Source organism: Convolutriloba macropyga, chromosome 2 (assembly GCF_964194025.1).
Source record: "Convolutriloba macropyga chromosome 2, txConMacr16.3, whole genome shotgun sequence".
Classification (NCBI taxonomy): Eukaryota; Metazoa; Xenacoelomorpha; order Acoela; family Convolutidae; genus Convolutriloba; species Convolutriloba macropyga.
Genome location: NC_134469.1, coordinates 73311046 through 73337180, shown reverse-complemented (window position 1 = coordinate 73337180; position 26135 = coordinate 73311046). Strand labels below are relative to the sequence as shown.

The 26135-nt window shown below is 34.9% G+C and overlaps 1 protein-coding gene across 2 annotated transcripts in view; it reads left to right on the top strand.

Moving 5' to 3' along the window:
* The window catches only part of LOC142334684 (choline transporter-like protein 2), a 64902-nt gene extending 43118 nt beyond the window's left edge, over positions 1-21784 (top strand). For both annotated transcript variants that reach the window (XM_075382915.1, XM_075382913.1), the window contains exons 13-18: positions 14728-14856; positions 14937-15006; positions 15186-15330; positions 15600-15688; positions 20292-20376; positions 20769-21784. In XM_075382915.1, coding sequence (XP_075239030.1) covers positions 14728-14856; positions 14937-15006; positions 15186-15330; positions 15600-15688; positions 20292-20376; positions 20769-20932 — 682 coding nt within the window. In that variant the 3' untranslated portion in view covers positions 20933-21784. The remainder of the gene's footprint in view (positions 1-14727; positions 14857-14936; positions 15007-15185; positions 15331-15599; positions 15689-20291; positions 20377-20768) is intronic.
* Positions 21785-26135: the final 4351 nt, after the last annotated feature.

The window sequence follows — 26135 nt, the reverse complement described above, 5'->3', positions numbered from 1 at the left end:
AGGACTTGTCCTGCAATGTTTTTTTTATGATCTGTTTACACTTTTTCATGATTTTTGAAGTCAAATTGGAGTAGTGATTTTGGTCACGCCGAAACAGGAGGAGGTGGAGCGAAAAAGCGAGTGGTTTTGCGGCGTGCAAGTTTTTCGCTCTAAATTTAAAGTGGAGTGACAAAACGGTGTTTGAACAAAAATTCGCTTTCGCTAGTGGTTTTTTGTTCACATGCGGCAATTTCGCTTTGATTTTTTCTGTTTTTTCGATTTTTTGGATCGGATTTTTATGTTATTAAATAGTTGCTAGGGGGCAAGTGAATGGTTTTTACATTTTATTTGAAAGAATTTCTTTTTTGATATTTGAAATTTTTTCCCAATCCATTCATAGTCCTTTCTAGGTCTAGTTTTCGTTTAGTCAATGAAAATTTTTTGAATTGTACGTCAGGACTTGTCCTGCTATGTTTTTTTACTTCGTCGAATAAAAAAATGTTTCGCTTTACCTCATTTTGCCGCTTTTTCAACATTTTGCGTGATATCTTCTTGACTTCTCTAGGCTAGTTTCTCTCTTCTCTCATTCTGCTAAAAGTGATTTTAAACATCAGTTGCTCAGCAAAGCAATTCAAAATGAACAGAGTCAGTATAAAAAATTGAAGTCAGAAGTAGAAATGGGATAAACCCATAAAGCCCAATTTTAGATGCCCGCTATTTGAACGCCGTTCCTATAAGTCTTAGTTACCATCTCTAATGCTTATTGGTATTGATAGTAGCCCCTGTAGCCTCTCTCTAAGAAACAGAAGTACGTTATGTTCAACTACGAAATACCATCAAAATAAATCGGACTTAAAAAGTGTTTTTGTACAAAAATCTTTTTTTTTCAATATCTTCTATTCTTTCAATCCCAATTATGCTTATTGGAATCAACGGCGGATTTTTTCCGGCAATCTGCAGGGTATGTTTTTTAATAGCCGCCCTCATCTTCTCAGCCGACTATTATAGCGCTCCTATTTTTTTGTTTACTTCGTCGAATAAAAAATTGTTTCGCTTTACCTCATTTTGCCGACTTTTAAACATTTTGCGTGAAATCTTTTTGACTTCTCTAGGCTAGTTTCACTCTTCTGTCATTCTGCTAAAAATGATTTTGAACATCAGTTGCTAAGCAAAGCAATTCAAAATGAACAGAGTTAGTACAAAAATGGATGTCAGAAATAGAAACGGGATAAACCCATAAAGCCCAATTTTAGATGCCCGCTATTTGAACGTCGTTCCTATAAGTTTTATTTACCATCTCTAATGCTTATTGTTATTGATAGTAGCCCCTGTAGCCTCTCTCTAAGAAACAGAAGTATGTTCAACTACGAAATGCCATCAAAACAAATCGGACTTAAAAAAATGTTTTTGTACAAAAATCTTTTTTTTTTCAATATCTTCTGTTATTTCAATCCCAATCATGCTTATTGGAATCAACGGCGGCTATTTTCCGGCAATCTGCCGGGTATGTTCTAATTAGTGTATAAGTTGCTATCAAGCAGAGATAATTGCTGGTTTTTTTATCTGACAGATTTTACTAAATTGCTTTTATTTTGTGCGCTTCGATTACAAAATCAATCCTGCTACTTAATTGTACAGGTGCTTGGGCTTCATTAGCCTTAGTTCGTCTAATACCCAAATTTATAATCTGCCTGTTGCTCTGAAAACTGCTATTTTTATAGCTGCAAACCTGAGTGTAGCTATATTGCGGTTGTCCTGGCTTCTCCCTTTCGATGTTTGACGTTTTTTTGGTTTGAGATGATTTCACACTACAAAGATCAATAGAGAGCTATTTTTTAGCCGTCCATGCTGCTTTTATCTGCTTGACACACTCCTCAGCATTGAGTTTAGGGTTGAACTGTAAAATATTTTTAATAGATGAGTTGCCTCACTGTCTAAGTGGCTTTCAAAGGTGAATCTTTCTCTAATATATAAAGATACTTTACCACATTGTAAAACCGTGTTAATGTTAAAAAGGGGTGCTGATGTAACTGAACTTCTTCATCTAACTGAACTGCTAATTGATCGCAATCGATAATTAATTTATTAATAGCCGCCCTCATCTTCTCAGCCGGCTATTATAGCGCTCCTATTTTTTTTTACAATTCAAAGAATTTGAATTGTATTGGGGCGCTGTGTTTTTTTTAAGATGTGTTCACACATTTTTCAATGACTTTGATCTTTCAAAACGGGATAAACAGGTAAAGCCGAGCGGGCATTAAGTTTCATTAGAGGCCCAAAGAGGGCTTTAGTAGTCATTAAGTGCTTAGAGTGGTACAGCGCCTGAGATGGCCTTAATTGAAGGTTAAAAGGTCGTTTTTAGGAGTTTTTGGGCTCAAAATGCTGCAATTTTTCATGTTTTTTTTGTGATTTTTTAGTTTTTTGTTTGATTAGTCTTAGGTTGGAGTTTTTAAAAGTTGACGAAGGCCTTTTTCGAGACAAATTAACTTTTTATGTTATTTTATGATCTATATGTTTTGGTACTACAAACACAAACACGCAAAATGATACTAATTTTTGCAATTTTTTTCAAGTTTTTTGAAAATTTTTATCATTTTTTGAGTTTTTCTAGCTTGAGGGGCCAAGGAATCTCCTTTGAGGTTGGATAATTGGGCACTGCATAGTTTCTAGTAAGAACGGATTGGTTTTCAACATTTTAATGTTTCAATTTTTAGCACATTTTTGATAAAATTTGCAATTTTCTTCAAGGTTTTCTGAAGTTTTTCGTATTTGTCCATTCTCAAGTACCAAAAAACCTGTTCCACGCTCTGATAAAAGTTACTGCATGGTTATTATTTTCAGTAGATTTGTTTTCAGTTTTCAACAATTTAACCTTTCGAATGTTAGAAATTTCTTGATAAAACTTAAAATATTTTTAAGTTTTTCCAAAACATTTGTCTTTTAGTCAGTTTTTCTCACCTCAGTGGCCAGCTTACCACATCCAAGTTTTGATAGTATGTTATTAAATAGTTGCTAGGGGGCAAGTGAATGGTTTTTACATTTTATTTGAAAGAATTTCTTTTTTGAAATTTGAAATTTTTTCTAAAAATTATTGCCTATCGGTCTTTGAGCCCATGAATGTTTGAAGGCTCGGAATTAGGTTACGCGATGTTGTCTAATAGCCTCTAGATACACAGAAACGATTCTGAAGATTTTAATATCACGATTTTCCGTAACATTTCATTAGAATTTGCAATTGATTTCTTTTTTTAGTTTTTCGGTCATTTTCGAGTTAATCGATCTTCAAGGGCCAATGAATTTCTTTCAGTTTTTGCAGATATAATACTGGACTGATTTCAGAAACAAAAAATTGGTTTGAACATATTTTTGAAGTAGGTATAATAAAAGCGATCAAATTTTGCCTTAAGGGTAAAAGCTTCTAGAGTCTTAGCAATGAGTATTTTTTGTTCAGTTTTTTTTATTGTTTTAATTTCTCAGTTTTTTGGAGATGATTTTGTTTCTGTTTTCGCTGGCATTGTTAACGTGATCTGCTGGTCGGGTCAAGTGTTTCTAGGTTTTTCATTCAATTCTTTGAATTGTATTTCAGGACTTGTCCTGCTATGTTTTTTTTTTAAGATCTGTTTACACATTTTCATGATTTTTGAAGTCAAATTGGAGTAGTGATTTTGGTCACGCCGAATCTGAATTGTACTGGGCGCCGTCTTTTTAATAGCCGCACAGAGATAGATGGGGCTATTTTTAATAGCCGCCCTCATCTTTTCAGTCGGCTATTATAGCGCTCCTATTTTTTTTACAATTCAAAGAATTTGAATTGTATTGGGGCGCTGTCTTTTTTTTAAGATCTGTTCACACATTTTCATGATTTTTGAAGTCAAATTGGAGAAGTGATTTTGGTCACGCCGAAACAGGAGGAGGTGGAGCGAAAAAGCGAGTGGTTTTGCGGCGTGCAAGTTTTTCGCTCTAAATTTAAAGTGGAGTGACAAAACGGTGTTTGAACAAAAATTCGCTTTCGCTAGTGGTTTTTTGTTCACATGCGGCAATTTGGCTTTGATTTTTTCTGTTTTTCTTCTGTTATTTTTTGATTTCTTCTGTTATTTCAATCCCAATCATGCTTATTGGAATCAACGGCGGCTATTTTCCGGCAATCTGCCGGGTATGTTCTAATTAGTGTATAAGTTGCTATCAAGCAGAGATAGTTGCTGGTTTTTTTATCTGACAGATTTTACTAAATTGCTTTTATTTTGTGCGCTTCGATTACAAAATCAATCCTGCTACTTAATTGTACAGGTGCTTGGGCTTCATTAGCCTTAGTTCGTCTAATACCCAAATTTATAATCTGCCTGTTGCTCTGAAAACTGCTATTTTTATAGCTGCAAACCTGAGTGTAGCTATATTGCGGTTGTCCTGGCTTCTCCCTTTCGATGTTTGACGTTTTTTTGGTTTGAGATGATTTCACACTACAAAGATCAATAGAGAGCTATTTTTTAGCCGTCCATGCTGCTTTTATCTGCTTGACACACTCCTCAGCATTGAGTTTAAGGTTGAACTGTAAAATATTTTTAATAGATGAGTTGCCTCACTGTCTAAGTGGCTTTCAAAGGTGAATCTTTCTCTAATATATAAAGATACTTTACCACATTGTAAAACCGTGTTAATGTTAAAAAGGGGTGCTCTGATGTAACTGAACTTCTTCATCTAACTGAACTGCTAATTGATCGCAATCGATAATTAATTTATTAATAGCCGCCCTCATCTTCTCAGCCGGCTATTATAGCGCTCCTATTTTTTTTTACAATTCAAAGAATTTGAATTGTATTGGGGCGCTGTGTTTTTTTTAAGATGTGTTCACACATTTTTCAATGACTTTGATCTTTCAAAACGGGATAAACAGGTAAAGCCGAGCGGGCATTAAGTTTCATTAGAGGCCCAAAGAGGCCTTTAGTAGTCATTAGGTGCTTAGAGTGGTACAGTGGCTGAGATGGCCTTAATTGAAGGTTAAAAGGTCGTTTTTAGGAGTTTTGGGCTCAAAATGCTGCAATTTTTCATGTTTTTTTGTGATTTTTTAGTTTTTTGTTTGATTAGTCTTAGGTTGAAGTTTTCAAAAGTTGACGAAGGCCTTTTTCGAGACAAATTAACTTTTTATGTTATTTTATGATCTATATGTTTTGGTACTACAAACACAAACACGCAAAATGATACTAATTTTTGCAATTTTTTTCAAGTTTTTTGAAAATTTTTTATCATTTTTTGAGTTTTTCCAGCTTGAGGGGCCAAGGAATCTCCTTTGAGGTTGGATAATTGGGCACTGCATAGTTTCTAGTAAGAACGGATTGGTTTTCAACATTTTAATGTTTCAATTTTTAGCACATTTTTGATAAAATTTGCAATTTTCTTCAAGGTTTTCTGAAGTTTTTCGTATTTGTCCATTCTCAAGTACCAAAAAAGCTGTTCCACGGTCTGATAAAAGTTACTGCATGGTTGTTATTTTCAGTGTACTTGTTTTTCGTTTTTCAACAATTTAACCTTTTGAATGTTAGAAATTTCTTGATAAAACTTGCAATTTTTTTTAAGTTTTTCCAAAACATTTGTCTTTTAGTCAGTTTTTCTCACCTCAGTAGCCAGCTTACCACATCCAAGTTTTGATAGTATGTTATTAAATAGTTGCTAGGGGGCAAGTGAATGGTTTTTACATTTTATTTGAAAGAATTTCTTTTTTTTTTTGAAATTTGAAATTTTTTCTAAAAATTATTGCCTATCGGTCTTTGAGCCCATGAATGTTTGAAGGCTCGGAATTAGGTTACGGGATGTTGTCTAATAGCCTCTAGATACACAGAAACGATTCTGAAGATTTTAATATCACGATTTTCCGTAACATTTCATTAGAATTTGCAATTGATTTCTTTTTTTAGTTTTTCGGTCATTTTCGAGTTAATCGATCTTCAAGGGCCAATGAATTTCTTTCAGTTTTTGCAGATATAATACTGGACTGATTTCAGAAACAAAAAATTGGTTTGAACATATTTTTGAAGTAGGTATAATAAAAGCGATCAAATTTTGCCTTAAGGGTAAAAGCTTCTAGAGTCTTAGCAATGAGTATTTTTTGTTCAGTTTTTTTTATTGTTTTAATTTCTCAGTTTTTTGGAGATGATTTTGTTTCTGTTTTCGCTGGCATTGTTAACGTGATCTGCTGGTCGGGTCAAGTGTTTCTAGGTTTTTCATTCAATTCTTTGAATTGTATTTCAGGACTTGTCCTGCTATGTTTTTTTTTTAAGATCTGTTTACACATTTTCATGATTTTTGAAGTCAAATTGGAGTAGTGATTTTGGTCACGCCGAATCTGAATTGTACTGGGCGCCGTCTTTTTAATAGCCGCACAGAGATAGATGGGGCTATTATTAATAGCCGCCCTCATCTTTTCAGTCGGCTATTATAGCGCTCCTATTTTTTTTTTACAATTCAAAGAATTTGAATTGTATTGGGGCGCTGTCTTTTTTTAAGATCTGTTCACACATTTTCATGATTTTTGAAGTCAAATTGGAGAAGTGATTTTGGTCACGCCGAAACAGGAGGAGGTGGAGCGAAAAAGCGAGTTGTTTTGCGGCGTGCAAGTTTTTCGCTCTAAATTTAAAGTGGAGTGACAAAACGGTGTTTGAACAAAAATTCGCTTTCGCTAGTGGTTTTTTGTTCATATGCGGCAATTTCGCTTTGATTTTTTCTGTTTTTTCGATTTTTTGGATGGGATTTTTTTCTAAATGGTTTTCCCAATCCATTCATAGTCCCTTCTAGGTCTAGTTTTTTGTTTAGTCAATGAAAATTTTTTGAATTGTACGTCAGGACTTGTCCTGCTATGTTTTTTTACTTCGTCGAATAAAAAAATGTTTCGCTTTACCTCATTTTGCCGCTTTTTCAACATTTTGCGTGATATCTTTTTGACTTCTCTAGGCTAGTTTCTCTCTTCTCTCATTCTGCTAAAAGTGATTTTAAACATCAGTTGCTCAGCAAAGCAATTCAAAATGAACAGAGTCAGTATAAAAAATTGAAGTCAGAAGTAGAAATGGGATAAACACATAAAGCCCAATTTTAGATGCCCGCTATTTGAACGTCGTTCCTATAAGTCTTAGTTACCATCTCTAATGCTTATTGGTATTGATAGTAGCCCCTGTAGCCTCTCTCTAAGAAACAGAAGTACGTTATGTTCAACTACGAAATACCATCAAAATAAATCGGACTTAAAAAGTGTTTTTGTACAAAAATCTTTTTTTTTCAATATCTTCTATTCTTTCAATCCCAATTATGCTTATTGGAATCAACGGCGGCTATTTTCCGGCAATCTGCAGGGTATGTTTATTAATAGCCGCCCTCATCTTCTCAGCCGGCTATTATAGCGCTCCTATTTTTTTTGTTTACTTCGTCAAATAAAAAAATGTTTCGCTTTACCTCATTTTGCCGACTTTTAAACATTTTGCGTGAAATCTTTTTGACTTCTCTAGGCTAGTTTCACTCTTCTGTCATTCTGCTAAAAATGATTTTGAACATCAGTTGCTCAGCAAAGCAATTCAAAATGAACAGAGTTAGTACAAAAATGGATGTCAGAAATAGAAACGGGATAAACCCATAAAGCCCAATTTTAGATGCCCGCTATTTGAACGTCGTTCCTATAAGTTTTATTTGCCATCTCTAATGCTTATTGTTATTGATAGTAGCCCCTGTAGCCTCTCTCTAAGAAACAGAAGTATGTTCAACTACGAAATGCCATCAAAACAAATTGGACTTAAAAAGTGTTTTTGTACAAAAATCTTTTTTTTTCAATATCTTCTGTTATTTCAATCCCAATCATGCTTATTGGAATCAACGGCGGCTATTTTCCGGCAATCTGCCGGGTATGTTCTAATTAGTGTATAAGTTGCTATCAAGCAGAGATAATTGTAGCCAAATTGGAGTAGTGATTTAACTCAAGCTGGAACATTAAAGAGTGATAAAAAGCGAATAGGTTGGATGCGCGATTTTACAAATGATTTTTAAAGTGGATTGAAATTGGTTTTAAGAAATTTTAAAGGCTACTTTTTGCGCGTCCGGCAACTTGATTGTCATCTTTGCTTTTTTTCTCGATTTTCTTAATGATTTTTAATAGCCGCACAGCGATAGCTGGGGCTATTATTGGCCTTCTCTTGGTTTTTTTATTTCGTCGTCATGATTTTTGTTACGACCATATGACGTCACAGCCACTTTTTGTCATTCGTTCATGCAATTTCAACTGAATTGCATGCGTGACGTCATTTTTCGCTCTTAGTGGAGCGAGTTTTTTTGTTCATTCGCGTGATTAAATTCTTGGTCACACTTGACTTACCTCACTCTCAAAAATGACTTCCTCACTTTGAAATTGACTTTTATTTACTTTAATTCAAAGAGATAAGGTCAAATGGGTGTGTGTCACTCTAATTGAAGGTTATTTGAGATCAGCTAATAGAGGCAGCAATAACTTATACAGATTTTTAGTTTTTCGGTCATTTTCGAGTTAATCGATCTTCAAGGGCCAATGAATTTCTTTCAGTTTTTGCAGATATAATACTGGACTGATTTCAGAAACAAAAAATTGGTTTGAACATATTTTTGAAGTAGGTATAATTAAAGCGATCAAATTTTGCCTTAAGGGTAAAAGCTTCTAGAGTCTTAGCAATGAGTATTTTTTTGTTCAGTTTTTTTTTATTGTTTTAATTTCTCAGTTTTTTGGAGATGATTTTGTTTCTGTTTTTGCTGGCATTGTTAACGTGATCTGCTGGTCCGGTCAAGTGTTTCTAGGTTTTTCATTCAATTCTTTGAATTGTATTTCAGGACTTGTCCTGCTATTTTTTTTAAGATCTGTTTACACATTTTCATGATTTTTGAAGTCAAATTGGAGTAGTGATTTTGGTCACGCCGAATCTGAATTGTACTGGGCGCCGTCTTTTTAATAGCCGCACAGAGATAGATGGGGCTATTATTAATAGCCGCCCTCATCTTTTCTTTCGGCTATTATAGCGCTCCTATTTTTTTTACAATTCAAAGAATTTGAATTGTATTGGGGCGCTGTCTTTTTAAGATCTGTTCACACATTTTTATGATTTTTGAAGTCAAATTGGAGAAGTGATTTTGGTCACGCCGAAACAGGAGGAGGTGGAGCGAAAAAGCGAGTGGTTTTGCGGCGTGCAAGTTTTTCGCTCTAAATTTAAAGTGGAGTGACAAAACGGTGTTTGAACAAATATTCGCTTTCGCTAGTGGTTTTTTGTTCACATGCGGCAATTTCGCTTTGATTTTTTCTGTTTTTTCGATTTTTTGGATGGGATTTTTTTCTAAATGGTTTTCCCAATCCATTCATAGTCCCTTCTAGGTCTAGTTTTTTGTTTAGTCAATGAAAATTTTTTGAATTTTACGTCAGGACTTGTCCTGCTATGTTTTTTTACTTCGTCGAATAAAAAAATGTTTCGCTTTACCTCATTTTGCCGCTTTTTCAACATTTTGCGTGATATCTTTTTGACTTCTCTAGGCTAGTTTCTCTCTTCTCTCATTCTGCTAAAAGTGATTTTAAACATCAGTTGCTCAGCAAAGCAATTCAAAATGAACAGAGTCAGTATAAAAAATTGAAGTCAGAAGTAGAAATGGGATAAACCCATAAAGCCCAATTTTAGATGCCCGCTATTTGAACGTCGTTCCTATAAGTCTTAGTTACCATCTCTAATGCTTATTGGTATTGATAGTAGCCCCTGTAGCCTCTCTCTAAGAAACAGAAGTACGTTATGTTCAACTACGAAATACCATCAAAATGAATCGGACTTAAAAAGTGTTTTTGTACAAAAATCTTTTTTTTTCAATATCTTCTATTCTTTCAATCCCAATTATGCTTATTGGAATCAACGGCGGCTATTTTCCGGCAATCTGCAGGGTATGTTTATTAATAGCCGCCCTCATCTTCGCAGCCGGCTATTATAGCGCTCCTTTTTTTTTTGTTTACTTCGTCGAATAAAAAAATGTTTCGCTTTACCTCATTTTGCCGACTTTTAAACATTTTGCGTGAAATCTTTTTGACTTCTCTAGGCTAGTTTCACTCTTCTGTCATTCTGCTAAAAATGATTTTGAACATCAGTTGCTCAGCAAAGCAATTCAAAATGAACAGAGTTAGTACAAAAATGGATGTCAGAAATAGAAACGGGATAAACCCATAAAGCCCAATTTTAGATGCCCGCTATTTGAACGTCGTTCCTATAAGTTTTATTTGCCATCTCTAATGCTTATTGTTATTGATAGTAGCCCCTGTAGCCTCTCTCTAAGAAACAGAAGTATGTTCAACTACGAAATGCCATCAAAACAAATCGGACTTGAAAAGTGTTTTTGTACAAAAATCTTTTTTTTTCAATATCTTCTGTTATTTCAATCCCAATCATGCTTATTGGAATCAACGGCGGCTATTTTGCGGCAATCTGCCGGGTATGTTCTAATTAGTGTATAAGTTGCTATCAAGCAGAGATAATTGTAGCCAAATTGGAGTAGTGATTTAAATCAAGCTGGAACATTAAAGAGTGATAAAAAGCGAATAGGTTTGATGCGTGATTTTACAAATGATTTTTAAAGTGGATTGAAATTGGTTTTAACAAATTTTAAAGGCTACTTTTTGCGCGTCCGGCAACTTGATTGTCATCTTTGCTTTTTTTCTCGATTTTCTTAATGATTTTTAATAGCCGCACAGCGATAGCTGGGGCTATTATTGGCCTTCTCTTGGTTTTTTTATTTCGTCGTCATGATTTTTGTTACGACCATATGACGTCACAGCCACTTTTTGTCATTCGTTCATGCAATTTCAACTGAATTGCATGCGTGACGTCATTTTTCGCTCTTAGTGGAGCGAGTTTTTTTGTTCATTCGCGTGATTAAATTCTTGGTCACACTTGACTTACCTCACTCTCAAAAATGACTTCCTCACTTTGAAATTGACTTTTATTTACTTTAATTCAAAGAGATAAGGTCAAATGGGTGTGTGTCACTCTAATTGAAGGTTATTTGAGATCAGCTAATAGAGGCAGCAATAACTTATACAGATTTTTAATCAAAATATAACAGATCAGCCTTCAATGAAAAGACAAATTTTTTTAGTCTGTCTTTTTTACTGTTTTTTTGAGACTGCCGATCTACGAATCTATTGAGGCTATTTTCTTGCAATCTGCCAGCTATGTTGTATTCTTTCCCATCTGTTCCCTTTTCTTGACTTGTTTCCTAGTTTTATCATTTGCTGGTCTGTTGTTATATATTCTTTATAATAGTTTTCATTGATACCTGAAGTACTTTGTCACAACTTGTTTTTTTTTAAAAATAGTCAGTGATTTTTTTAGTGTGCCCAGTTTTGTAGTTTTTTTTATCACTTAGCAACATTGATTACTGTTCGCATTGTTTGATATGGAGGCATAATTAGATCTAACTAATGGTTTGAGTTTATAGTTGAGTGTTTCTCATGACTTCGACGCTATAGTTTTGAAAACTATTGGCGATTTTGATTTTTGCGTGTTTGTTTTGTTTTTGTTGTCCTATCAGTCAATCTGATAAATCAATAAATCACTTATTGGTTGCTAATGAGGCTTATATAATCGAATGAATTGTTTTACTTTATAGCCAATGTTTTCCATGGCTTTGATCTAATAAGTATCCATTTTTCGTGGTTTTTGCGCTTTTGTATTCATTTTTTGTCTCATAAATTTCTATCGTTAATGACGATGGTCATGGCCTGCCAGTGAACCATAATTGAGTGTAATTAATGACTTGGCTTCTCTGTAGTGGTCTTTATGACTATTTTAAAAAAAGTGTTTGCCGCTGTTCTTGTGGACTTGTTGCGTAGTCTGAGAATAAACAGTTCTCGTTGTCCTCCAATTTAGGTGTAGTTGTTATCAATCTATTGACTTTGCTTCCCTTGACTCAGGTACCATCAATTGTTAAAAAAATTTAATGATTTTTTGAATCTTGCCTTCATTTTGTTCTTCTTGTTCCTTTTTCATCTAACTGAACTGCTAATAGTTTTTATGACTATGAAATTGTTTGTTATGCTGTGATTAAAGAGTGTAGCATGTATGTTGTTTTGAGTGTTTCTGACTGTGACACACTTAACTTATGAAAAAATTCTGATTTTTGCCAAATAGTATCTTAAGATTTGTAGTATCCTTTTCATTCTAAAGATCCGTTGTATCCTTTTTCTATGAGGTTTTGTTTTTATTGAAGTGATTTATTTGGTTTTAAGATTTTTTTCGATTTTTATGCATTAAGGATTCCTTGTTTTTTTATTGTACTAGCATGATGTTGCTTGAAAATGTTGAATGTCAGGTCTTGAGATATTTCAATTCCTTGTAATTGAGGACGAATCCTGCTGTCCTTTTCTTTCGTCTTCAAGATTTTTGTTTAAACCATACGACGTCATGCTCACTTCAAATTCGTTTTTGTTCATATACGCAATTTGACAGAATTGCATCCGTGAAATAATTTTTTATACTCTTTGTGGAAAGTTTTTGTTCATTCGCGTGATTAGGGTTATGGTCACACGTTACTTACCTCACTCTCAAAATTGATATTTCTCACTTTAAAGACATTAATTGAAGGAGAGAAGGGCAACTGAGTGATAACTGAAGGTTATCTGAGGGCAGCTAATAAAAGCTGTGATCAGTTATACAGTTTTTTGATCAAAATATATCATTTAAGAATTTAGCTAATTAAAATTTCGGGTTTGCGGTCCTGTTTCAATTATTTTTCTGAAACTGCAGATCAACCGAGCTTTTACAGCTACTTTGTCGCAACCTGCCTTTTTGTAGAATTCAAAAATTTTGATTTAAATTGGGGCGCGGTCTTTTAAGATCTGTTCACACACAAATTGTTTTAGATCTCTTGGCAGTGTTTTTGGGGTGACGACCCCTCAAGTTGTTTAGGGAATTCTTCGCCCTATGTTTTTATTGAGATCTGTTCATACATTTTTATGATTTTTGAACTCAAATTGGAGCATTGTTTTTGGTCACCCCGAAACAGGAAGTGGAACCAAAAAGCGAGTGGTTTTTCGGCGTGATTTTTTTAATGCTAATTTTTAATGCGAAATGAATTTTTTAATGCAAAGTTTATTGGGAAAACGGCGTTTAAATAAAAATTCGCTTCGTTTTTTTACTGTTTCTTCGATTTTTTTCAGCAGATTTTTTTGAAATGGTTTCCCGATTCCTTCATACTGATTCTAGTTTATTTTAGTCATTGAAAATTCGTCAAATTTTAGGTTACGACTTTTTCTGTTATGTAGTTCGTCAAGTAGGTCACATTTGGTTTTGACTTTTGAATTGCCTCACTCAAGTGTTTCAACTGAATGGATTTTTGAATTCTTTCTGAAAATGTAGGCGAATGCGTTTAAGGTCAAAAAGAGAAATCTAAAGAAACAGATAAACGAATAAAGACCTGAAGTCCTGGCACGAGGACTTGATGTTTAAAAAACTATGAGTATATTGCTAATTGGTATTAGGATTAAGCTCATTGTCCTCCATTTTAGAGGCTGAATTCACTATCTTTCTCCAGCCTTATAGAACTGTGGAACCGGATTAAATTAAATTAACTTTTTGGCTTTTAGAAAACATTGCCTTTTCGTTAATGTTTCTGTATTTTTCTCTAACTGTTTCACTCGCAAGGTCCGCCAGTGTGATCAACGGCAGCTATTTTCTGGCACTCTGCGAGCTATATTTTTTAAAGGTTAAATACTTGCTAAGACCAAAAGCAAGTTTCGATTCTTTTCCCGGGTAATCAGACTGAATCTTTTGTTTTTCGTCTAAGTCTCAAATATTACGCCGCACAGCTCGATCGGATAATTTTTTCACGCAGCTCTCGAACTTATTTTACTGCTTTTAACTCATTCTTTTTTACTAGAGCATTAAAGTTTTTATTGCCTCATCAAGAAATAATTGTTATCCGCCTTTTTATGCAAAATTTTAACAGTTTTTCTAGAATATTTTTCCTCGCTTGAGTTTGCCGTTTTCAGTGACTATTTAACTCTTGACTTCTTGATTTTCTCTGGTTCTGTTTTCTCTCATTCTGAATTATAAGCAGGTGAATTGGAAAGAATCTCAGATTGCATCCTTTTCTTCGTTTCAGTTCCGCACGTAATGATCTTCTGAGCCAGCAAATCTATTTTTAATTTTCCAGCTAGGTTCAAAGTTTTAGGCATGGGCTTTAGCATTTTTCAAGATGCTTCTCGGATTTTGAGTTCTGCTCAGCGCATAATAGCTAATTACAAGAGGAGTCACCAACGTTACCCAAATTTAAGTTTTTGGCATATCCCACTTGTGAATATATTTAACTTCATACATCGAATAATTTCAATTTTGAAAATGTCATTTTGAAATTAAACGTTGTCTTGAAATAGCATAGAAGCTATTTTGTGCTCATGTCAGTTGTAATGAAAGAGTGCAAAAAATGGCCGTATTATGTCAAAAGTTTACCCGTTCGTTTTGCTCAAATTTCCTATTCGTGAATTTTCAACAGTAACATTCGCGATGCTCAAAACAAAATTGACCCGATAAAAATCAGTCCTGGCAAACAGTAGCAATGATGATGAAGTTATGCTCAAAACAAAATTGAACCGATAAAAATCAGTCCTGGCAAACAGTAGCAATGATGATGAAGTTATGCTCAAAACAAAATTGACCCGATAAAAATCAGTCCTGGCAAATAGTAGGAATGATGATGATGATGAAGTTGTGTTTGTTATAGATATCACATGGGGTCACTTGCTTTCGGCTCTTTCATAATTGCTGTCATACAAATTATACGAATGATTCTGGAATACCTGGATCACAAGTACAAGGACAAAAAGGGGATGATTGCCACCTTTGTCATGAAGTGAGTTACTTTCTCCTTTTAACCCTTTTATGCCGTTTTCTGATGGGGTCTTTCTCTACATCCAATTGTTTGCTGTTTAGGTGCCTCAGGTGTTGTTTTTGGTGTTTCGAGAAATTTATCAAATTCATCAACAAGAACGCCTATATTGTAGTGAGTATAGAATATTCAGAAAGTATCAAGTTTCTCGCAAACAGATCTCAATCAAAAGGCATCGCATCCACTTCGGTCAATTGTACTCATAGAACGCAAATTTGAGCAACGAATCTAAATCTTGACAGAATTATTAAAGATTGGTGAACCTTAGCCTGATACTGCGTTTTTTTTCGCAGATTGCCATTTACGGGAAAAACTTCTGCATATCTGCAATGGATGCCTTCTTCTTGATTCTTCGCAATGCTGCCAGAGTTGCAATTCTGAATGGCATCACCGCCTTCCTCCTCTTCACGTGCAAATTGGCCATCACTGCACTCATGGGTTTGTAGACACATCTCACATTTACAAAATGGTTTTCAATACACCTTTAATTTAATACGTGTAGAAAAATTGAAAAGAAAACCGGCATGAAAAAAGGGTATTGCTTTTAAACAAAATCCAATTGTGAATGGGAAGTAACTTGATATGGAAAGGTGAAGAATACGATCATAATTTGATCAAAAATACTACTGAGCTAGCGAATGAGTTGATAAGTTTGTGATTTTATGGAAAGAACAGTTTCACCAATAAATGTAACTATTGTTTTATAGGGTTCTTGGCGTTTCTCTTCTTCTCTGGACAAGTGACTCAGGTGGAAGAGTGGGTGCCAGACCTGAACTATTACTTCATCCCTATCATCGTACGTATTTAATATCATCGTACGTTATTAATATCAGCCGTCAGCCTCTCAGCGGCTATAGTGTTTTCGTCGGAAGGATAAATTACTACTGTCAGTTAATGAGCTCAATTATTCATACATCTTCGCATGAGACACAAAAGGTAAAGGTAGAACGAATTTATTTTATTGTTAGGGTAGAAAGAAAGTGAAGGTAGTTTTAAGCTAAGTTAGGGTGCAATTACGGTATATAAATAGCCGCCGTCAGCATCTCAAAGGCTATTAATTAGGCGCTCTTTTTTACGAATCAAAGAATCTGAATTGTACTGGGTGCCGTCTTTTTAATAGCCGCACAGAGATAGATGGGGCTATTATTAATAGCCGCCCTCATCTTTTCAGTCGGCTATTATAGCGCTCCTATTTTTTTTACAATTCAAAGAATTTGAATTGTATTGGGGCGCTGTCTTTTTTTTAAGATCTGTTCACACATGTTCATGATTTTTGAAGTCAAATTGGAGAAGTGATTTTGGTCACGCCGAAACAGGAGGATGTGGAGCGAAAAAGCGAGTGGTTTTGCGGCGTGAAATTTTTTTCGCTCTAAATTTAAAGTAGAGTAAGAAAACGTTGTTTGAACAAAAATTCGGTTTCTGGCCGGTGGTTTTTTGTTCACATGCGGCAAGTTCAATTTGATTTTTTACTGTTTTTCGATTTTTGGATCTGATTTTTTCCAAGATCTTTTCCCAATCCATTCATGTATTCCCATTCCAAATTACGTATTCTCGCGGGTGATTAATTGTTCACATGCGGCATTTTGACATCGATTTTCAGTTTTTTTTTAAATTTTTTGGGATCCAATTTTTTTTTAATGTTTTTCCCAATTCACTCATTGTCCGATATAGAACTCGTTTTGTTTAGTCAATGAAAATTCTTTGAATTGTACGTCAGGACTTGTACTGTTATGTTTTGAATAGCCGCCTTAGCTTCTCAGCAGGCTATTATAGTGCTCCCAATTTTTTTACTTCGTCGAATAAAATTTTTTCGCTTTACCTTAGTTCACAGCTTGTTCAACATCTTGCGTTAAATTGTTTTGACTTCTCTAGGCTAGTTTCATTCTCTCTCCTTCTCCTAAAAGTGTTTTTAGACAGCAGCTGCTGAGCAAAGAAATTTAAAATAAACATAGTCATTTTTTAAAAAGCGAAACCAGAAGTACAAACAGGATAAACAGGACAAGCTCGATTTTGGATGCCGGTTACTCGAACCTTCTTCTTAGTTACCATCTCTAATGCTTATTAATTGCTCTCAAACGAAGTTTGTAGCAATCATATTAGTCCTGTCGGTCTTTTATGCGCTTTTTCGCTTGACCGATTTTTTGTATGACGCTTTTGACTTTTCGTCGTAAAAAACGGGATAAACAGGTAGCGCCCAGCGGATAATAAGTGCTCTTAGAGCCTTTTAGCTCTGTTTCAGCTCAAAATGTTTTGTAGACTTATTATTATGGTGTGATGGGCGTTTCATATAGGTTGAAGACACCACAACTGTAGACCCCCCTATAGCCCCCACCCCCCGGCACTGCGCTGTTAATACACCCTCCTCCCTCCCTATCATGCCCCGGTGCACCCATATTCCCCCCGTGCCTACGTTTGAACAACCGATCGCTGAAAACACGCAATTTTATACTAATTTTCACAATTTTTTCAAGCTTTTTGAAAATTTGTCGGTTTTTGAGTTCTTTCAGCCCTAGGTGTCAAGGAACGTCCTCTAGGGATTTGTAATAGGCTACTGCATAGTTTCAAGAAGTAGTGGAATGGTTCCAACATTTTAACATCACGAATTTTAGCATTTTTATGACGAAAGGTGCAAATTTTTTTCATTTTTTGACATTTTTTGTTTTTCACGTTTTTTCAGACGCAGGAGCCAGGAAACGTCCTTAAGGATTTGATAATAAGTTGCTAAGTTTTTTTATTTGCCATGGAATAGCTTTCAATATTTTAATATTACAACTTTTAGCAGTTTTTTAATGAAACTTGCATTTTCAAGTTTGAAAATTTTTGTCGACTTTTAAGATTTTTCCAACCTCAAGGGAAGAGGAATCTCCCCTAGGGTTTCACAATATATTACTGAATATTTTCTAAATGTAATGGAATGGTTTTCAGGATTTCAACACCACTAATTTAAGCATTTGTTTTTTACAAAACTTGCAATTTTTTTCAATTTTTTTTTACATTTTTGTCAAAATTCAGGTAATTCAGCCGGTCAGAAAATTTCCGCTGGGGTTTGATTATTTTTTACTAAAAATGTTTTTTGGCGATGGATAAGTTTTCAACTTTTATTATCACAAATTTTAGCATTTTTATGCAACTTGCAAGTTTTTTTAAAATTTTGTCATTGTTTAGTTATATTCAGCCTCAAGAGCCACATCATCTCCTCTAGGGTTTGATTTTAGGTTACTGCATGGCTTCTAGATTGTAATGGAGTGTTTTTTCAATATTTTAATGTGAGCAATTTCAAAAAATGATTGCAATTTTTCCAAGTTTCAATCTTTTTGATTTTTTTTGCATTTTTCCGGCACCAGGGTCCTAGGGACCTCCTCCAAGTTTTGATGATGAGCTGTTACATAGTTGCTAGAGTTAATGGCATGGTTATCAATATTTTAATGACTCCAGCTTTAGCAATTTTTTGCTATAATTTAATTTAATTTGTTTCGGATAATTATTACCATGTTCCAAGTTTATGGTTCTTTTTGAGCCAGGGAAACTATTTAAAGCTTGAAATAGGGATACTGGATAGTCTCTTGAGACCATGAAATGGTTTCGAAGATTTTATTATTTTGAATTTTTGGCAAGATTTTTGTTGAAATTTGCGATCGTTTTCAAAATTTTTGATTTGTTTGTCATTTTCTGATTTTATTGATCATTACTGGCCAACGAAGCTTTGTAAATCTTGCAGATGGGTTACTTGACATAGCACCAGAAACAAAGAGTAGTTTTGAACAATTTCACTGTGTAGTTTGCAGGCCTTTTTAAATTTTGCAATATTTTGCTAATTTTTTAAAATATCAGTTTTTTATTTGATTTACTTAGAAAACTAAAAGTTGTAAAGTCGAATCAAGCTAAAGCTAGCCTCACTAATCCGTGGCTAGCTACTGACAAAGCCAACCGCTCGTCGGTTGTTTGAGAGCAATTCGCCCTACGTTAGTCGGTTATGTTTGTTATTTATACTAGCCCCTGTGTGGTCTCACCCCTGTGTGGAAACAGGAGTATGTTCAGCTCAAATGACACCAAAACAGTTCGCACGTTGAAATTGTTGGTACAAAAATTATTCTACAAATTTTTGCTCTTCTCTCTATCCAAATCTTGATGTGAGCAGCTAATAGAAGCAGCAACAAATTATGCAGATTCTTGATTAAAATATAACATATCAGCATTTACTAGAAGGAATTTTATAAAGCTATTGCGGCTCTTTTCTGGAAAATCTGCCAGCTACGTTTAAGTTTTTTGGTAAAATAAAAGAGTTATATTTGTTGGTTTTCTACTAGTTTTCAAATTTAAACAATTTTTGTCATTATGTTCCGTGTTATATCACCTATTAGCAACTGAATAGACACCATATGCTTGTAGGAATTTTCAGTTCATAGCTTTTTACAGTTTTAGTGCTATAAAGCAAATGTTTGAAAGTATTAAAAAAATTAATAACATTTTGAAAATACCAACCAGTTTATCAACTTTCTGCAGGTTTTTCTCAATTTTTTCAAATTTTGGGAAGTTTGTTTTTGCGTAATAGCTGGTTAATCATTGACTGACACTTATTGCACGAAGAAAGGTTTAGTTTGTATGTGCATCTCAAAGTTTCTCAGTTGTATGTTTCTGTATGTTTGTTTTTGGCTCATTTTTTAGCTTCAAATTTATTTTAGATATCTTGTGATGTTTTTCAATGGCTGATTTTTTTTGGAGATATGACCCCTTGAACCTTTTTGAATTCAATTTGAGAAGTAGTTTTGGTCACGCCTTAACAGGAAGTTGAGCCAAAAAGAGAGTTGTTTTGCGGGATGAAATTTTCTGTTTAATTCAACAGTTGAGTACAAAAATGGTGTTTGAACAAAAATTTGCTTTCTCGATTTTTTTTGTTCACGTGTGGCACTCTGACTTTAACATTTGCTGTTTTGATCGGATACTTTTTCTAAGTTGTTTTCTAAATCCAATCCTACTCATTTTAAGTCTAGTTTTCTTGTTTATTCGATTGTTGTGCAACATTTGTCTTGCTACGTTTTTTAACATTACTTCAAACTTTCAATCTTGATTTTTGTTTTACGTAAGTCACTACTGTCACATTTGATTTCTGACTTGCCTCACTCACGGTATTAATCAAATGGATTTTAGGATTTTTCATCATATTTACTGTCTAATTTTAACTAATTTAATCCGTAACGGCGGTCAGTTGGATTAACGGTAGCTAATTTCCGGCTCTGTCGTTTATGTTGTTAAGATAGAGGGGCGCTGATTATTAAGCGAGTTAAGGGGAGTTGAGTAAAGGCCGATTTACCTCAACAGTTAGGGCGAATTAAGGTTTTTAATGAAAAACTGTATGTAGTGTCCATTAAGTTCGTCTCAGCTCTCAGATGTGATTTCAGGTTGTGGTGGTTGGGACATACATAGTGGCCACAATATTCTTTGATGTCTACGACATGGCTGTAGACACCATATTCTTCTGCGTCTGTTAGTGTTTGGTGTTCTTATATTTATTATACTGTTTGATTGACTCTGATGCACGTGCAGCTGTTGATCGTAGCAATCACAAAATAAAAGAATATCATATAGCTAGCGTTTGAGTTTTCAGATTAATATGGATGATATTAATTGACTTCAACATGAAAAATAATAGTACACTAATATAGAGTATTGCTCAGTTCTGTGAGCAAGCTACCTTGTGAGCAAGCGAGATAACTCAGCTGTTAATCACTTGAATGTCTGGAGGGACGGAGCACAAAGTGTCACAATTTAATACTGATTGCGGAGTTTGAAGTTCACAATCACGATTGGTTCTGCCTAACGATTGATAGTGTGGGTGCTGGATTGTTTGATTGTTTGATGTGAAATTTGCTTTTCAGTGGAGGACTTGGAGCGACATGACGGGTCACCGGAGAAGCCTTACTTCATGAGCAAGGATCTCCAGTCTCTTCTGGGGAAGAAGAACGACTTCTCAGAGGACGGAAAGTCACACAAGGTCTCAGCCGAACAGAAGATGCCTGAAATTGAACTGAGTGAACACTGATTGAACAAGTTCACATGCTTTACCTCTATCTAATGCATGATTTCCTTTTAAACTAGATCGGCAGGAATCGGATGCCTTGTTCCCGTTCTGTGAAAAGTGTATAGATTTATTTTTGTAAATAACCCTATCACAGTCTGTGCATTTCGAGCTGTAAACAAATCCTAGCGTAGTTTATTGTGCAGTAACATGAAATATACCTGACATGAAATATCCCGTCCCGTTTTTAATACATTTGCTGAAACTGATCACAGTGTAAGTGAAAATGGCTCAAGAGAAGAAATGAGACATTGGTGGAGTCGTAATTTAGCTATCTTGCAGACTACGTATTTTGATGAAAGAGCTATTAATGAAGACTTTTAGGTAATTATTGAGTATTAGTACATGGCGTTTAAATTTTCGGGTTTATATACGATGTTTTCGATTTCTGAATTACGGCAGCAATGAGAAAATTTTACCTTTGCTCTTGAAACTACCAGCTTGGAATTGATACGGATAACTCATTTTGAAAGTTATCAGTAATAAATCAAAATGCCCGCTGGAAACCGAAACCCGATTGTTGTTTTGAATTTGAGTTCATCTCAGGTAAATTTTATATATTTATAACAGCAACACCCTATTTTTCAAATCTGTTTGACTGCTTTTATGCAGTTCTAGTTTCAGTGGATTAGTGTGTTGAGTATTTGGCGTTCATACGATATTGGCTTACTTAAGTTTTCCCTTGTGCTCTATTAAAAATGCAATATCCATTATCCATTTGTGCAATAAAATAACTCTAGCATATCAGAAAAGCATATCTATTCCCTATTTTTCCATATTTGTTAGTTGAATTAGTCGGAATTAAAATTTAATTGGTCTCATTTTGCACACAGGACTCAGTTTTCCACCTACGGTATCTAAACAGCTTTGAAGTGAAAAATTAAGGCAATTATAATATTAGATGCAATTTCGTGCATACATACAGCATGTTTATTTTGGTAACAGTGACGTAACGCTCAAGTGGAGTATACACGAAGCTGTGTTTCAAGCGCAGCAACTGAATATTGGATTGGAAATCAAAGTGGATGTTCGTTTTGTTTATGTAACTAAGGCTGCGTGTTTGCTCTTTTCTATAGAAAAACAAGCTGAAACAAAAAACATGCTCGCAGAAGTAAAACATAATATATGCAGTTATGCTGTTAAAATTGAGATAACAGCTAATGTTCTTATAGCTAAACAAAGGACATCAAGGACGTTCAGAAATAAGATTAAATGTCAAACAGATAATGAACTAGTAAAATTAGAGAGGCTTGGACATTCAGAACTTGTCTTTTGCTGATAGAATTTGCCCATAATTGCTGTTTTAAGATTTTATAATACATAGGTAATGCCTTCGACAGTCGGTTATGATTAATGTTTAGTGCCACTGACTGCCTTTATGTGCGATAGCACGCAAACTTTTGCGCATACCTGCGAAACATTTTTGTTCGAAAGTTAGAAAAATCGTTTTGCAGTTTGCCCAGATTATCGTAATAACAATTTTTTAGACATACTTGGTAAAAGTAGGAGAGTTGAAAACTTGCAATTGAAAATTTGCTATTTTACGATAAATTTTACGAAAAATATTAGTACCATATTAATTAATAGCCGCAAAGTCATAGTTGGGGCTCTTATTGGCCGTCTCTTGGTTTTTACCACTCGATGAGGAGTATTGGAGAAGTTCTTTTCTTAATCAATTTTATTGGAGTGAATTTTGAAAATGAAAAGCGTGAAAAAATTTGGAGTGGTTTGGTTGCTAAACAAATTTGAAGAGCGGAGCGAAAAGTGGTCTTTTGTTCATACTACTGTTTTGGACAGAGCGATGAATTGAGATGCGAAAAAAAATTTCTGATCGTGATTTTTGTTCACATGCTGCTTTTCAAAAGTTTTGTTTTTCAAAATTTTTGGCTAGGTGGTTTGATTGGTATTTTTAATTGCGCTCGAATGAGAAGCAATTATTGTAAACTAGGGTCTTTTTACTTGACTCGGCGAGGAGTATTGCGATTCTACAGGTTTTTACGACTCAAACAAGAATATTGAGATTCTACAGGTTTTTAGACTCGAAGACGAGTATTGAGATTCTACAGGTTTTTACGACTCGAAGAGGAGTACTGAGATTCTACAGTTTTTAATTGCTCTCGTAGAGAAGCAATTATTGTAACGTGTGTCTTTTATGCAACTTTTTCGCCTGACCGTTTTGACTTTTCGATTGACTTTTAGGCCCTTGACTTTTTGCGTGATCTAAAATTCCCTCTCAATCACAGTTTCAAGCAGCTGAACTCAATTGGCGGCAATTTAGTATTCAAAGTCAGGATCTTCTGTTTCGGCCCCCCGCTGTTTTTATGACCCCCAGATACAAGTAAGTTAAATGTTGTTATATAGCACGTTAATATGTAAGAAAATAGCACGTGCGCCTGGGGGTCATAAAAAAATATGCTCTCTAAGCTGGGGGGGGGGGGGCAAAACAGAATAGATCCTAAAGTCAAATGAAAAGTGCGCCGAAACTGGTGCCATTCTTAATGGTGGTATATGTTGACCTATAATGAGGTTATTTGAAGCCCACTATTGAACTTCTTAGTCCCATCTCGTCCCCTCCCCCCCCCCCCCCCCCCTAAATCAGGCTACAATTGATTAGAGCTCCCACTAGTCGTTCGAGAGCAATTCTTCCGACGTTTAGTCGGTTATTTTTTTGAATTGTAGTCATGACTAGGAATTTGACTTTTGTTTTCGGACATTGACATCTATTTTAGAACGCTGACTTCTGTTTTCGAAGATTGAACTGAAAAAATTGAATAGATTGTAAATTATAGTAGTTATGAACCGATGGTAATATTCGAGTTTATAAGGTCTTTTCGAGAATTGCTGATCCCATGTGAATACCTACATCCTATCTAAACTCCCCCGCACTTTGCCAAACATCTATCCCCCCACCCTCCCTCCATCCACACACCTTTCCCCCCACAACCTACAACCCCCAACCTATAACCCCCCTATCTACCCATGTTTCTGCCATATATTTAGTTTTTCACACTATTGTTTTTCCTTTCTTGATTTTTCTGAAAAAGTTGGGGCTAGATAAGAGTTTTAATGCACGAATCTTTGAGTCATTTCCGGTTTTCTCCCCGGCTATGTTTAGCTGCTCTCAAACGAAGTTTGTAGCAATTATATTAGTCCTGTCTTTCTTTTTTATGCGATTTTGCGCTTGATTTTTCTCGATTGTTCGTCTGACGCTTTTGACTTTTCGTCCTCAAAACCGGGATAAACAGGTAGCACCCAGTGGGCAGTAAGTGCTCTTGGAGCCTTTCAGCTCTCTTTCAGCTCAAAATGTTTTGGAGTCTTATATTTATGGGATGAAGGGCGGTTCTTAGAGGTTGAAGACACCTCCACTGTTGACAACCCAATTACCCCCCCCACAACCCTTACCCGTCCCTGCGGTGTTGCCCCCATCCCAATGTTGCCCCTTCCCTATCAGCCCCGCAGTGCACCCCCCCCCCCCCCCCCCGACCATGGCTACGTTTGAACAACCCTCGCTAAAAACACGTAATTTTCAAAAAATTTTCAAGCTTTATGAAAAATTTAAGTCATTTTTTGAGTTATTTCAGCTCTAGGTGTCAAGGAACCTCCTCTAGGGTTTTATAATGGGTTATTCTATAGTTTCTAGTGGTAGTGGGTGGGTTTCAACATTTTAACATCTTGATTTTTTGCATATTTTCGACAAAACGTGCAAACTTTTTGACATTTGAAAAGTTTTTTGACATTGTTGATTATCCAATAGTTTATGGATCTAGGGGCCGGAAAACCTCCTTAAGGGTTTAACAATAGTTCTTTGAAAAATTTTTATCAGCCATTGAATAATTTCAATTCCATAATATCAGAAATGTCAGCAATTTTTTGATAAAATTTTCAATTTTTTTCAAGTTTTTTGAAAATTTTTGTCGATTTATAGGTTTACCCAGCCTCAACAACCGTGGAACCTCCTCTAGGGTTTGACAATAGGTTGCTGTAGAGCTTCTAATTGTAATGGAATTTTTCTCAAGATTTCAGCACCAAAAATTTTCGCATATTTTTTACAAAACTTGCAACTTTTATTTTTTGTAACATTGTCATTTTTCAAGTTAGCATTGTCATTTTTCAAGTCTTTCAGCCTAAAAGAAAATCTCCGTTAGGGTTTGATAATAAGTTACTGGAAAATTGTTTTTAGCCATGGATTTGTTTGCAACTTTTATCACAATTTTTAGCAGTTTTTAATGTAACTTGCACTTTTTTAAGTATTTTGAAAATTTGTCATTTTTAGGTTTCTCAAGCCTCAAGTGCCACATAACCTCCTCTAGGGCTTGATTATAGGTTACTACATACGTTCTAGATGTAATGAAGTGTTTTTCGAGATTTTAATAGCAATTTTTTTTAAAAAAATTCAATTTTTTCGAGTTTTAATCTTTTTGAATTTTTATCATTTTTTCCGGCTTCAGGGTCCTAGGGACCTCCTCCAAGGTTAAATGATAAGCTGTCGCATAGTTTATGTTGCAGAGGTAAAGGCATGGTTATCATTACCTTAATGACTCCTGCTTTAGCATTTTTTTTGATAAAATACAATTCAAATTTTTGGAAAATTATTATCATGTTGCACGTTTATGGATCTTTGAGCCGGTGAATCTATTTAAAGCTGGAAATAGAGATAGTGGATTATCTGTTGAGCCAATGAATTGGTTTTGAAGTTTTTAATATCTTGAATTCTAGCGAACTTTTGTTGAATTTTGCGATTGTTTTCAAAACTTTTGAATATTTTTGTCCCTTTCTAAGTTTAACGATCATTACTGGCCAACGAAGTTTTTCAAGTCCTTGCAAATGGGTTACTTGATATAACTTCGGAGAAGAAAAATAATTTTGAAAATTTTCATTGCAAAATCAGGAAGTTTTTCTTAAATTTTGCAGTTTTCTTTTTCTATTTTATTACTAACAAGGCTGGAAAACTAGAAGTTGCAGAGTCAAATCTCATCATGGAACTAGAGCGTGGCAAGTTTTTAAAAACCAAATTTTTATTTGATTTATTTACTAAAAAGGCTACAAATTTAAATGTTGAAGAGTCGAATCAAGCTAAAACTAGCCTCACTAAACCGTGGCTAGCTACTGACGAAGCCAGCCGCTCGCCGGTTGTTTGAGAGCAATTCGCCCGAAGTTAGTCGGTTAT